Source organism: Cynocephalus volans, chromosome 10, assembly GCF_027409185.1.
Source record: "Cynocephalus volans isolate mCynVol1 chromosome 10, mCynVol1.pri, whole genome shotgun sequence".
Classification (NCBI taxonomy): Eukaryota; Metazoa; Chordata; class Mammalia; order Dermoptera; family Cynocephalidae; genus Cynocephalus; species Cynocephalus volans.
Genome location: NC_084469.1, coordinates 117,446,514 through 117,459,887, shown reverse-complemented (window position 1 = coordinate 117,459,887; position 13,374 = coordinate 117,446,514). Strand labels below are relative to the sequence as shown.

General features: G+C 43.4%; 1 protein-coding gene across 5 annotated transcripts in view; it reads right to left on the bottom strand.

The window, feature by feature from the left end:
* Window positions 1-562: 562 nt before the first annotated feature.
* The window catches only part of MBTPS1 (membrane bound transcription factor peptidase, site 1), a 54,849-nt gene continuing 42,037 nt past the window's right edge, over window positions 563-13,374 (bottom strand). For all 5 annotated transcript variants that reach the window (XM_063112011.1, XM_063112012.1, XM_063112010.1 and 2 more), the window contains 7 exons: window positions 12,917-13,041; window positions 12,176-12,253; window positions 9,561-9,701; window positions 7,616-7,747; window positions 6,307-6,433; window positions 2,847-2,977; window positions 563-1,454 (listed from right to left, as the gene is read on the bottom strand). In XM_063112011.1, the coding sequence (XP_062968081.1) occupies window positions 1,258-1,454; window positions 2,847-2,977; window positions 6,307-6,433; window positions 7,616-7,747; window positions 9,561-9,701; window positions 12,176-12,253; window positions 12,917-13,041 (931 nt within the window). In that variant the 3' untranslated portion in view covers window positions 563-1,257. The remainder of the gene's footprint in view (window positions 1,455-2,846; window positions 2,978-6,306; window positions 6,434-7,615; window positions 7,748-9,560; window positions 9,702-12,175; window positions 12,254-12,916; window positions 13,042-13,374) is intronic.

Below are 13,374 nucleotides of genomic sequence, written 5' to 3'. Positions count from 1 at the left end.
CACTACTCACAATAGCCAAAAAGTAAAAATGACCCAAATGTCAATCAACTGAAGAATGGATAAACAAAATATGGTCTATTCACACAACAGAATATTGCTCTTCCATAAAAAGGAACAAAGCACTGACAGATACTACAACACGGATGAACCTCAAAAATATGACACACTCTGAAAAGCAGCCAGTTGCAAAAGACCACATACTGCATGACTCCATTTGGATGACTTATTCAGAACAGTGGCAGAAAGCAGATCAGGGGTTGACGGGGGCTGGGGAGAAGCGGAAAAGGGTAACTGCTAATGGGTACAGGTTTCTTCTGGGGGTGATGAAAATGTTCTAGAACTAGATATTGAGCGGTGATGGTTGCACAACCTCGTGAACACACTAAAAGCCACTGAGCTATACACTTTCGAGTGGAGACTTATGACATCTGAATTATATTTCAATAAAAAAATTAAAAGGCTGATTCAGAACCCATTCCGGGTTGTCTACTGACAACCTGGTTAAAAAGAACAGGACAGGTGGAGAAAGAGCCCTTCACACACTACTTTTCAGCTTCATACAGGTAACGCATATTTATTGAAAATTTTCTTCACCAACGATGGTGAAATCAAGACCCCAAATTACAAAACATGATGGCAGTTGATACTTATAAAAATAAAGCGAAGGTCTATGTTTCACAGATTTGTGCAAGTTTCCTTCAAATTTCAGTCTGTTCTTTCATCAAAAAAGAGATCATGGAATCTGTGTTATTTGTCATAATGTAATAGTAAAAAACTGCAATCCATTGACAAAAAAAATAGCTTTGCTTCCAAATAGCACAAGTCTTTAAAGTGACTTTTTCCCCACAATAAATATAGAAAATCGCCTTTAACAAGCATATGTTAGCTTGGTCGGGGTTGTTTCATTTGTCTGAAAAGTACATCCTCCCTCTCATGCAGAAGGGTCCCAGACGGCCTCTCAAATCTTTCTGCGTCTTTGGTGAACACAGCTGCTTGACATGAAGTCCTCCTCTGGGCTGAGCCATCAATCCCTCCTGCTGGGACCCAAGGCCACAAGACACTTCAAGACATTCCATGAGCCCCCGAGCATCACAGGAGAGGACCATTTAGAACAGACTCCAACAAACCCACAGCTGGAAACTGGATCCCTTTCAACAGGCAGCCTCCTACAGAAACTCCACATTTCCGCTTGCCCACCAAAGTGTTCATGAAGGCTCTCTTCAGCTCTGACAGTCAGCAGGTCAGCCAGTCTGACTGTCACACTGAAGGGGTCTTTGGTGGGTGAACCTGCTGCATGAGCTGCGGGCGCTTCACCCTGGGCTTCCGCCTCTTCGGCCTGCTCTTGGCCTTGTTGATTTGTACCACAAAGAAGGCCAGGACCACCATTGCTCCCAGGAAGGCAAAGACAGGAATGGTCTGGCCCACCTCCTGGTTGTAGCGGCCAGGCATTATCCCTGCAAGAGAGAATGGTCAGTAGTGCCACATGGCTACTGCTACAGCCTCTTTTCCCGTCAGAGTCGGGTTCCTGGAAACTAATGCTAGCTAATTTCATTAGCTCAGTTTGCAGCGCAAACGCCACTTTTAAACCTGGGCTGAAGTAACCCAGGCCATTAATGGAGAGTGGGCGAGAGGAGAGCACCGCCACACCCTGTGTCTGCCGAGCAGCAGCTTCCTCGTGGGGGTGACAGGCATAGGGAGAGCTCTGCTCCTGCTCCTCCCCAGGCTCACCGCAGACACTTAACAGCACTGGCTTTGCTTCTGTCACAGACAGCCTACAAAAGGGGGTCCCACATGTGCTTTTTGTTTCCCTAAAAGCAACAGAAGATGGACAAGTCTCGATCCAGAGGAGAGGGAGTGTGCTGGTGACACACTGGCTGAGTGGGGGGAAGAGGAGGAAGGCGAGGCACAGAGGTAATACAGGACTGTAGGCCGTGTCTTTGCCCTTCTGGGAATGCCCTCCATGGATGGGATGTGTGTTTGAAAACCAGGAGTGGCCATGGAAGGACCCCTAGTTTAGAATGTCAACATGCCATTGTAACTGAGCAATGCTGAGGGTTCCAGAATTTACCATCATCGGTGCACCCTGTGGCCTATAGGCAAGGCCTTCAGGATCTTAGCATCACCACACCAAGCTCCCAGGGTTGGACTGATTGAGCCAGGAGACCCCTTCCTGATTCCCAGAGCTTCTGGCCCATTCTTGAAACCTGGAGAAATCTCCCCTTTGGAGCTGTAAACTCTTTGGAAGAATGCAGTGGTTTCTAGAGCAAAAGAGCTGCACAGGCTGTCCTGGAATGAATTGTCCCAAGTAAGGGAAAATAACCTGTCCCAAGTAGTTTATTCAGGCCAAGAGTCATTACCTGTGAAGGGAACAGTATCAGATCACCTAAGGGGCACACCCCAGCTCAGTTAAGTCTCATCCCAAGCAGGCTAGGGCAGAGGATCAGAGGTGACTTCTGGGCTGAGGGTTCAGAGACCAGGGTGGCTACGGCCACCAGCCGGGATCAACACCAGCAGATGACAGGTGTCTCCTGGGGTTCATAATACATGCTTGTTTACAGAACTTTCATCAAGAGTATACAACCTACTCTGAAAAATTTTAAGTGTAAAACCTGGCCCTCATTAAAGAAATTCAAAATTTTAAATTTATGTACAATTTTCTAGGAGAAACAACATCTCAATCTTTCAGGCCTGCCTTTGGCCTTGTTTGTTTACCACAAAGAGCCAAGACCACAATGGCTCCCAGGTAGGCAAAGACAGAACAGCTGTCCTACTGGAAAAGGGAGGAAGGCTACTTTGAACAAAATATGGTATGGCTTAGCACAATAATAAAGCAGTTAAGAACTCACCTCCAGGAATGTCCCAGGCACCACTTTCTCCAGGGGACAAGGGTCTCACTTGAGGGCGATTCGATCGAAAGTTGGGTAACACCACTTTGTCCAGGTCAATGGAGAGTAACTTTTGATGTTTCCAAAGATTACTTCACAAAAATGGATTAAAACAGAATAAAAATAAGCGATTATACTAGCCTAGGAAGCTTAGCCAATACCTAAGGAATAAAGAGCAACCTAAAGAGAAATGTGAAATCTTTCCACCTCTATCTACCTAAATGCCACTGTACAGCTGAATGGCAGTGACTATTTCTGGGTCCCAAGAGAGAAATGTCAAAATTAGGTCTATGCTCACGAGATTTTAACATTCTGAGGAAGGATGAGTTCTACTAGGTTTATAGTACTGCCAACACGAGCCTGTTTTTCCAATTTTAGTATATGTGCTGCCGAAGCAAGCACAACACGAGCCTGTTTTTGCTTAAGGCTGGAAACATCAGCAAGCAATGAGAGAGGACACTCCAAGTGGACCTCGGAAAGGAGCTCGTGGCCAGGAGGGGCCACTGAGGTCCTCTGCCATGAAGCCTGAAGCAGTCAGAGCCTGCTTTCCGGCCAACGCAAAGCAGCGCAGCAAACGTGACCTCACAACCACCTCTAAAGGAGTGGGCAAAATGGTCCTGGGAACCAGACATCCTCTTTGTCCTCAAGGAAACCACCGTTCAGAGGGAGAATACGACAAACATACAAGTGACCAAGCAGCAGAGAGTCTGAACAGCCAAACATGGGATTGGCACTCACCTTGCCTGGGAGTGGGCTTTGTAAAGGCACTGTACTCTTGGTGGTGGCAAGTTACTATTACTGTTAATTTTGAGATGTGAAGAATTTATTCAAGCCAATACAACTTAGAACTGAAGGACACAGAGAGGCTGATATGCTGCAAAGGGTGGTAAAGAGTGTGGGAGGACACCTAGATTAGAGCAAAGAATGTGAATGGAAAATCTGAATACTGTTCTGGCTTAAGTGAGGGAAAATAAAATGTTAGCAAATTATGAATTCCCTATTTTTTCTGCTGTTTATTCATTTGGAAGCTGGAGGCCTGTCTCTCTTAGTTTGGCTTTGTGAGAGCAAAGATGTCCAGCTCTAATGGCAACCAGGGGGAAGGTCACTGTGAAGCTGGCAGCTGGCTAGGTCTGGGAGAGGAACAAGAGAAACCAACACGGGATACTCCCAGCTGGGTGACTGCTTGAAAATGCCAACAAGTATTATAACCTATCCTATTGTATGATTTCACTTTACACTTCACGTTTAATGAATCTGAAAATTAAACTGACAATGTTAAGTTCCAGAATCAATGACATTTAGGCTTTATGACTATGTGGCTGGATAAACATGGGCTATATCTTCAATCTACCAGTGATATCCTGTTCTGGAATTTAATTTTTGGTGATGGCACTTTCTAGTGAAGCAGTCGTGGTAACAGGACACTCACACTGTCATTTGAACACTGCACTGTGTGCTGATGAAAGGACACAGGGTCCACCTTGAGTAGGGGTTCCTCCTAAGGCTGACACATCCACAGCTGCTCAAGTGTGGACACCTGGTGCCCAACAAAGAAACTGGGAAATGCCTCCTCATTTCTCATTTCACACCAATGGAAACTTGCCCCCAGCTCTGGGCAGTCAGACATCTGTAGCTGTCTGACACTGGCCTCAAGTCTCTTTTAGAGATTCAGAATATGTCATGATCTAGTCTCTGGGGACCAAGAATAATTCTAACAACATGTAAAATGTGAGATAAATGTGAAATAGGGCAGTGTATTAATAAGGAGAAGAAATTACTAACAGTGATAGTGAAAATCGAATTCTAGGAGCTGTATATTATCAATATCCTTCATGGGTCTGTTCAGCATTTGATGGATTATTTGATGTGGACAGGAAGATACCAGCAGATACTATCATCTGTCTCTCAGAGTACTGAACCACACTGTGGAGAACAGTTGGGTTTCTGGAACGTTAGCTAACACTGACTATTCATTGAGTATGAACCACTGATCATGGCTAGAATACAAAGTCTGGTTTGAATGCAAGGATAATAGTAGGTTATAAACAAGTAGGATGTAAAAATGGAAACTTATCAGAAATTTTTAAATGATGGGATGCTAACTAGAATGGAAAAGTACTCAGTAATGGAAGGTTCAGGAAGAAAACTGCCGATGAGAAGATAATGTGATGATTCTACAATTTTCTTGTTTTCTATTAAGCATATTCTAAATGAAGGCATATGACGTGTTTAGCACCTTCCATCTGTGATGAACCATAAAGCAAAAGGCTTTGATGCCTTCCTGCAGGCTACCTCCTCTTCATTACAGTGCAGACAGTGGCCCTGGGCCCCTGACCCCATATCCCTTGACCACACCAATACCCATCTACAACTGATCCAAGGATAGTGGGCAGCCTCAAGAGGGGGAGGAAGAGGAGGCAGGAGACCTCTCGCTGGGATCCTGCTGCCTGAGGGGGGCAGGAGGCGAGGAGCAGGTTGCCAGGCAGCCAAGGGGCCCAGAAAAGGGGGCTCCTGCCTGACGGGGGCATGCCTGCCTGGTGAGGACTGTTCTGATAGCTGTCTCTAAGACATCTAGTCCCTGTTTCACTGTACCAGGACCCCACCCTCTTTCTCAGGAGAAGCCCCCATTCTCCCCCTGTACTGTCCTGCCCACAGAGAGAGAGAGGGAGAAGGTGAGATCTGGAGAAAGCAGGGACTAGCTGTACTGAGCTGGCTCGTCCAGGATGAACAGAGAAACAGCGAGGGGAACTCAAGTCTTGGCTGCCAAAAGGAAAGACACAAATTAAGAGGTTAAGTTAGGTGGTGAAACAGAGCAGCAGACAGACTAACACTTTTGGAGCACCACATACAGATGTGCAGTGACAAGCAGACGGAGGTCACAGCCTGTCACTGGATGAGGGTGCTGTCTCCAGCAATCATTATCAGCACAGGCAGTTCATGGCACAGCAGCACACTCTTCTTGGCCAGGCTACAGCGGCAAACCCCAGATCTATTCACAGCAATCTCAGCCCCCCCTGGTATGACACAGGAAAGAACCTATCTGTATTTTATAATCAATATTTCAAACAGGAAGCACATGGCAAATGGTAACACTCAAGTCTCCATCCAAAGGAGTCAGAGCTTCAGTTCAACTGACATCACTCTGTGGGATTACAGCTTTTCAAACAAGAGTTAACTAAATCTAACAAAATGCTAATTATCCAAAGCACTTTTTAAATGCAGAATACCCCTGAAGAGCTCATTTCTAAAGGTCAATATGGGGGTTTAATTTAAATAACCATCACAAAATGACAAAGGTAGAGGATCTGATTATTTAATAATGATGTCAGTAAAATTCCATTCTCTCCTATAAAAAAAAAAAAAAAAAGTAATGACTCAGAAGCCTTGCAGAAAGAGTAGAAAAGTGCAGGCAGACTCTAACCTGGGTGCTGTCTCATTTAAAGGCTGTGGCTTGGCCCAAGACAAGTGTGGACAGGCTGGCAGAGGCCGAGGTTTTGGGTCTCCCAGATGGGCCTCAAGAACCTTGGAGTACCGATGAAGATGGTTTCCTATGGGTAGCAGCAATATCAACAAAAAAGGAAATCACAGTCATTAAAATGCAAGGAAAAGCATCCGTCCTTCCTAGCTTCTGTCTGCTTTCCTGCCCAAGGGCCTGCTGTGCTCTGTGAACCTGTCACCTATGTGTTTTAGAGCCACACCCGACTGTCCCCAGACCTTGCTGAATGAAGGTGAGTGAAAGAGATCAGAACTGCCCCCTTTAGAGGGCCATACTGCATGCAAAGTGCTGGCTGGCGAGGCTTGAGGAATCTGAACTACAGATAGACTTCATGGAAAAATCTTTCTTTTCTGAAATATTTAATACTCTGGCCCCCAAAAATAATCTGCACTTTCAAAATTCCTTATATTTCTTAGATCTGCGCAATCCAATACTGCAGCCACTGGCCGCAGGTGGCTATCAAGCAACTGAAATGGGTTAGTGTCACATGTTTAAATAATATTTTTGATGTATCTGGCTAAAGTATATAATTAAAATGAATTTCACCTGTGTTCCTTTTTACTTTTTTAATATGGCCACTGAAAAAGTTTAAGGGACATCTGTGCTCACATGACACTTCTACAGACGGTGCTGCAGGGATCAAATATTTTGGACATGGAGGCACTTGGACCTGCACTGCTATGTGCAAAGCGGTTGGAGGCCCCGCAGAACCAGCACGGTCCATGAAGTTGAGCTCCAGGCTCCACTGCTAACCCACCAGGGTGACCTCAGGCAGTCACTTAACCTCTCTCAGCTCCTGTTCCTTCATCTGCAACCTGGAAATAATAGTATCCATTTTCACAGGATCTCTGAGAGGAGTCAGTGAGGCGATCAATCCGTGTGAAGCACCCCAGCCTAGTGAGTGCTCAAAAATGATGGGGATTCTTCCTGAAGACCCCCAGGAGCAGTGCCATCATCTGTGAGCGAGGGATCACACACCCAGACTGGGAGTGGCATATGGGTGAGGGAGAGTGGGGGAAGCACCTGCACACAGGGTCTGTGTCCACCCTGAAAAGTGGGACCAGCCACTCTGTGGGTAGAGCCACCAACTGCTAGTCCATGCAGCCACTCAGAAAAGCACTCAGTAGCACTCACTAACGGGCTCCGTTTGCTGGCAAGCACGGCCATTTCCTGAAGCAGCATCATGCCACGCTAGACCCAACTTCCCTCCCTGAGGCGTTGTGTGGCCACTCACCTTCCATCCTCTCTGGAGTGACCGAGCCCACTCCACTGGGAGGGCGCTGCCGGTTCCCCGAATGACTGAGGCTGGGAGGTGTCACTCCATATGACGTGTACTGCAGGAGTGCATCCAGCAGCCAAAAGCAGTCTGCAGACAAACAAGAGCTCTGTTTGTTAAAAAATAATCTCTACAGAAAAATAAAGTTAGCTCCCAAAAAGAGAGGAAAAATGGGAGTGCAGAAGTGGGAAGGTGAGATCAAAGTAAATCTGCCATATTCCAGGTTCCCCTGTCCTCATAAAACATGCATTCCCCACGGTGAGCACCATAGCCCACAAAGACCAGCACGTACAGGCACGACCTCACCGTGGGCTTCATGCCCAGCGTCCCAGGGCTCCGGCAGGTCGGCACAGCTGTGCACTGGGCTGGACCAACTGCCTGAGTGTCACACTAGGCTCTGGGCTCCTCCTGGACGAGGACTGATCAGAGCTCATTCACAGACAGCAAGACCACATGACACCCACTGAACAGCCTTGAAAGCGAGGACTCGAAGGCACAAGGGGGAGAACAGGGAACATGGCTTCTCCAATACCCCCATGGCTCTCCTGGGGAGAAGGAACTGGATTTACACGATGAGGGCACACACCACACGGAGGATGGTTCTACGCCAACCCAAGTGGAGAGTCTATTAATCTGAGTTGGTCTTTGAGTCAGTGGGCCCAACCACAAAAGTGTGAAAGCAGAGAATGGCCAATTCTTTCACGGGGACATCTCAAGGTCTAGCTGCCGGGCTATCATCAGCTCCCATTCACAGAGTCGCACAGACAGATCCTTCCTATCAGGAGACTGAAGATGTTGCACTGTACTTAGACCTGGAATTTCTGTTTCCATATTGTTTCTTCCCATGTCTGCCCACTTTAAGTCCCATTAACACCAACTTAGACTACAATCATGAGAGAAAAAATACTATTAAGTACTTATCTATCATTCAAGAGCACTTCTGGTCAAGTACTTAAAGCCCCTAAAAGATCCTAAAAGCTGCCATTTGAAAGTTAAGGATCAGGACAGTCCTCTCAGGCATTTAAAATTTTAATAAATGCTCTTACCAGGAGATCTCAGGTCTTAAAACATTAATCTATTTTCCACTGTGACTTTAACCCTTGCTTTTGATTTTTAAAAGGATTTTTTTTGATTTATGTAAAAAGGATTTACATAAATGCTAGGAATTTAGGCAACTGCAGTTACAATCATAGAGGTGCAAAACACACCTCTCGACTCTGGTTCTCACAGCCTCGGTCTTTTCAGTGCAGCCTGTCCACCACTTGAAAACATTAGGGTATCGCCCACTACCATTCCATTTCCTCCTTCATAAAGTGAGGAAACAGTCTGTGCCCAAGCTCAAAACTCTCAATTTGGACGATGCATCAAGGACTAAAAAAGAGGAGGGGTGGAAGAAGACAAGTTTGCCCCTCTTTGTGTCCCCTTCACAGGGATAACAGCAAATGACCCTCACAGATAAAGGCTCACGACAGCCTGAACACCCAAGTCTGGGAGGAGAGCCAAGAAAGAGTACGGCCCTCCAGGAAGATCATAGAAGGGAGCCCCCATGTGGCAGTGCCTGCGAAGTACAGACACCTCAGAGGGGGAAGACCAGTAAGTTCAGAACCCAAACCTGGCAAAGGGGGCTCCCTGCTAAAATGTGGTGATCCTAGCCTCCACTGGCCTCAGAATGGCAAAGACGGAGAGGAGACATTGTGGCCTGTAAAAGTGGTTTTGTCTTGCTTATCATATGTGTCCAGACCTAGGTACCTAAGGATATATTCCAAGCAGAGTGACTAGGACTTCTCCAGCTTTCCCTGGCTCACATGAGCAGGTGCCAGTTTATTTTACCAGCATCTTACCAGTGCCTTTCCAATGACAAAGGGATGAAAGGATATGTTAAGCTCATTCGGGTTTTACTTACCTTTCTGTCGGTGACTGTCATCCAAGCAATTGGAGTCTCCATATAGCACAATCCGGCCTCCACCCTCTGCTGGAATCTGGTAAAGTCCCAAAATGGGGACATTTTCAACAACTGCTGTTTCCTGTTTCAAAACCTCCAATCCTGAAACAACACAACAAAAACAGCAATGAGAGTTTTTGTCGAGAAAGGAATTATTTTCCATTTGCCACTTGAGATTTAATCCATAGAACAAATTTTAAAATTAGCAAAATCTAATATTTGATCAAAGTAATGCAAACTTTTAGAATAGGAAAGCAATGTGTTAAGTGCCATTAATCTGGGTTTCAGCAAAATTCACTTGTATGTGTATTTCCATATCCATCCTCTTTCATTTTCACTTGAAATGGTGGTACATAACATTTACAATTCGAAAGATGTCACTTCTCCCTTTTTATCCTAAAAAAACAAATTTTTGTCCCTTCTTATGCTGAAAGGTTTATGTCTGCAGACTGCCTATACAAGGGGCAGCCAGCAGCTCTTGCTAAACATGTAGGTATCTCTACAAATACAGTATATACAAAATAGTGATACCCAGGTTTTGTGTTTTGCTATTAAAAGGTGGGACAAATGTAATCGATTTTAAAATGTATGTCCACATAATATTTTCAATTTAGATTTAAGATATCTGTCACATTAATTTCACAAGTACAAATGTTCCAACAGCAGAGAGCCTTCTTACCTTTGCTTAATCAGATGACACAATTTAAAATGTCTAATGAATCAAGAAGTCAAAAATGTATAAACACGACGGGCAGCAATTGTCAGTGGCATGATAATGTAATCAGAGTCTCTACCCCTAAAGCAAATGCTTTCCTTAGCACTAGATGACACAAATCATCACCAGAATGTCTGTAGCTATACAGACACATTTCCTGCTCTCTGTGTATAATCCCACTTGTAGCTGAGCAGAAGAAAAAACACAATTTTCTTTGGAGGGAAGGAAAGACAGAGCAGTAAAACAGATGAAATGGGGAAAATACACACTGCATTGCCATTTGGCTTTGTGGTTTGACAGAATTTTGTTTCTGACAGTAGGATATTTTTTATCCAGAATATCCCAAATTCCTATTTTCAAATTCCTATTTTGTACCCCCATAATTATTCAACTTAAAGTCTTTATGGAAATAAAAAGCCCCTTAAAAAGAATTTCAAGGTAATTCATTTTTATTTCAGACTGTACCGGAACACCACAACAAAGTGTGCATCCTTAAATCCACTTTTGATTCCTCCCCCCATCCCCAAAACAATGATCTCCCAGACAAGAAACCACTGAGGAGAGCACTGTTTTACCCCTTGCTCATACCCAGTACCAAAAGGGATACTGCCTGTGAGAAATGCCTTCTAGAAAGAATCACAATCCCATGGTAAACTGTGCCAAGTGACTGCAAAAACACAATCAATCCATGATTAAAGTTAAAATATAACTATAAAAACAGATCCATTCAGTGACTGACCTTACTTTGATGAAAGAAAAAAACCCTTCCATGTAATACAAAAATAAATTCTATCTTGCAGTTTCAAATAGATAAGTTGAGAAATCCTACCTTTTCATCACTTTCAACTAATCAAACTGTCCCTAACTTCCCATCACAGAGAACAGCACCCTTTACAATGGAGGAGCCTCTCATTCTGACATACATAATATCAACTTGCATGAGGAAATGGGTCTATCTTGCACATTTTCATAAGCCTGTAACAATCTCATGGCTCTTGGCAGAGGAGAGAGTAGACACTCATGGTTCAAAATCACAGTTCTGGAGTGACAGGCCACAGGAAGGATGTCCTGTGGTTTCTGCTCACCCGTCCTTACTCTCCTGCACCCAGCTTGCAGGAAGGCAGAGGCAGCCCACCTTGCTGCCACTCCTCCCCTGCTCACAGGTGGGCTGTGCACATGAAGCACACGACGGTATCATGGGTGCTAATTCTAGGCCTGGGGTTTTCTAGGGTGACAGCTTTCTAAAGCTGAAGCAAAACTAAAAGGGAACCCTATTCTTGAGAGAATTTTAAGAGACTACTCTATAATTAATGATTTTTTTAACCTTTATATAGTTAAGAACATCAAAACATGGTCAAAATATTTCTAAAATCTTGTAATCTAGAAATCATAGAAGCAGAACAATTCACAGACAGATATTAACAAAAAATTCAAGTAACTTTGAAGTAGTTTTAAAAAAAATCTACAAGTAAATATTTTTGTCTCTCTCCTGAAGGAATTTGATTTCTTTTGCAGTGATCACTATATACATATATTCAAACTATGAGCAGGATTCTATCTTTGTATGCCCCAGAGCCCCTACCCAGAAGTCAAGGCTAAGGTAGGTACCACACAAATAATACAATATATTTTAAAAAAAAGCAAAACTTCTAATGGGTATGCGACTTCTTTTAGGGGGCGATGAAAATGTTCTGGAAGTAGACAGTGGTGATGGTTGCACAATTTTGTGAATTCACTATAAACCACTGAATCGGACACTTTAAAACGGTAAATGTTGTGGTATGTAATTACATGCTATAAAGCTGTTATAAAAGGGGGAGGGGAGGAAGAAACGAAAAAGCCTACGAATAGCATCCTTTACCTTGATCCTTGAAAGTCTGCGTTATCACTATGCCATCTTCTGGGAATTTAGCGATGCTGCATCCTGACGCATAATACACTAGAAAATAGTTGTTCAAAGTTACAGGAACACTGAACACTTTAATCAACAGCTACCAATTTACCCCAAATGCATTCTTTAGATATTATATACTTTTTAAAATTGTTTTTAATCTTAAGAGAAGAGCTGCTACTGCCTTGTCACACTTAAACTACAAGTATTCACCTCAAAATTCAAGTAAAAATATTACTAACAATGTTTCTGAATAGATTTTATAAGTCAGAGACTCAAAACAACCTAAGAACTTGCAGAATTAGTAACAGTAATGTTCAAGATGTTGTTCTAGAAACTAGTTACCCAAAACTTATCTATATGGAAACCTCTTAAATGAGATATGCAGTTATTTCATACATAGAATTTTATAATCAGGAACCTATAGGATATTTCCTATTTGGGAATATATAGTGTATAAAGACTCTTACAGGTAGCAGTAAAATTAGGAATGCTTACATATTTTCATTTAAAAAATCTGGACAAACTAGATTAAACACAGTTTTACAAATACACTTTCTGAAAATACTGATGAGTTCTTTCCATAGACTTCAGCTTATTTAAGAGTCACATCATTCTTTCTCTGAAACTTAGACTTCAAAGACACATAGCTTCTGCTCTCACACCTCTAGGAATAACATGCCCTAACAAAACACAAACACAAAACCGTACTGTCGTGGTTTGCCAAGGTAAACTCCCCTTCATACAGGCCGTCACTGAATGCCATATTCCACACAGACAGAAGCTCATTCAGAGCTGGGATATTAGCTCCTCCAGTATCCGGCATCCACCATTGCCTGTAAAAGTGATCATAGGCACAGAGAATGAAAGAATTAAAACACCCCATATACACTAAGTCTCTTCATGACAAAACTAAATTTCTCTGCCACAATCCAGTCTATCCACACTAAGGTTTCAACTGAAACTGTTTGGGTTTAAGTAATACTGCAAATGTAAATGCTTCAACCAATGTATAGAATAAACTAAAGCTAATTTATTTTATGAAATGAAAATCAGTACTTAAGGATTCCCAATGTATCATAAATACACAATAACTTACTGGAAGTTTTCTTTAAGTAACAATTCCTTTGGTTCATTTAAATTGGTATATATTAAGTAATACCAAGTTC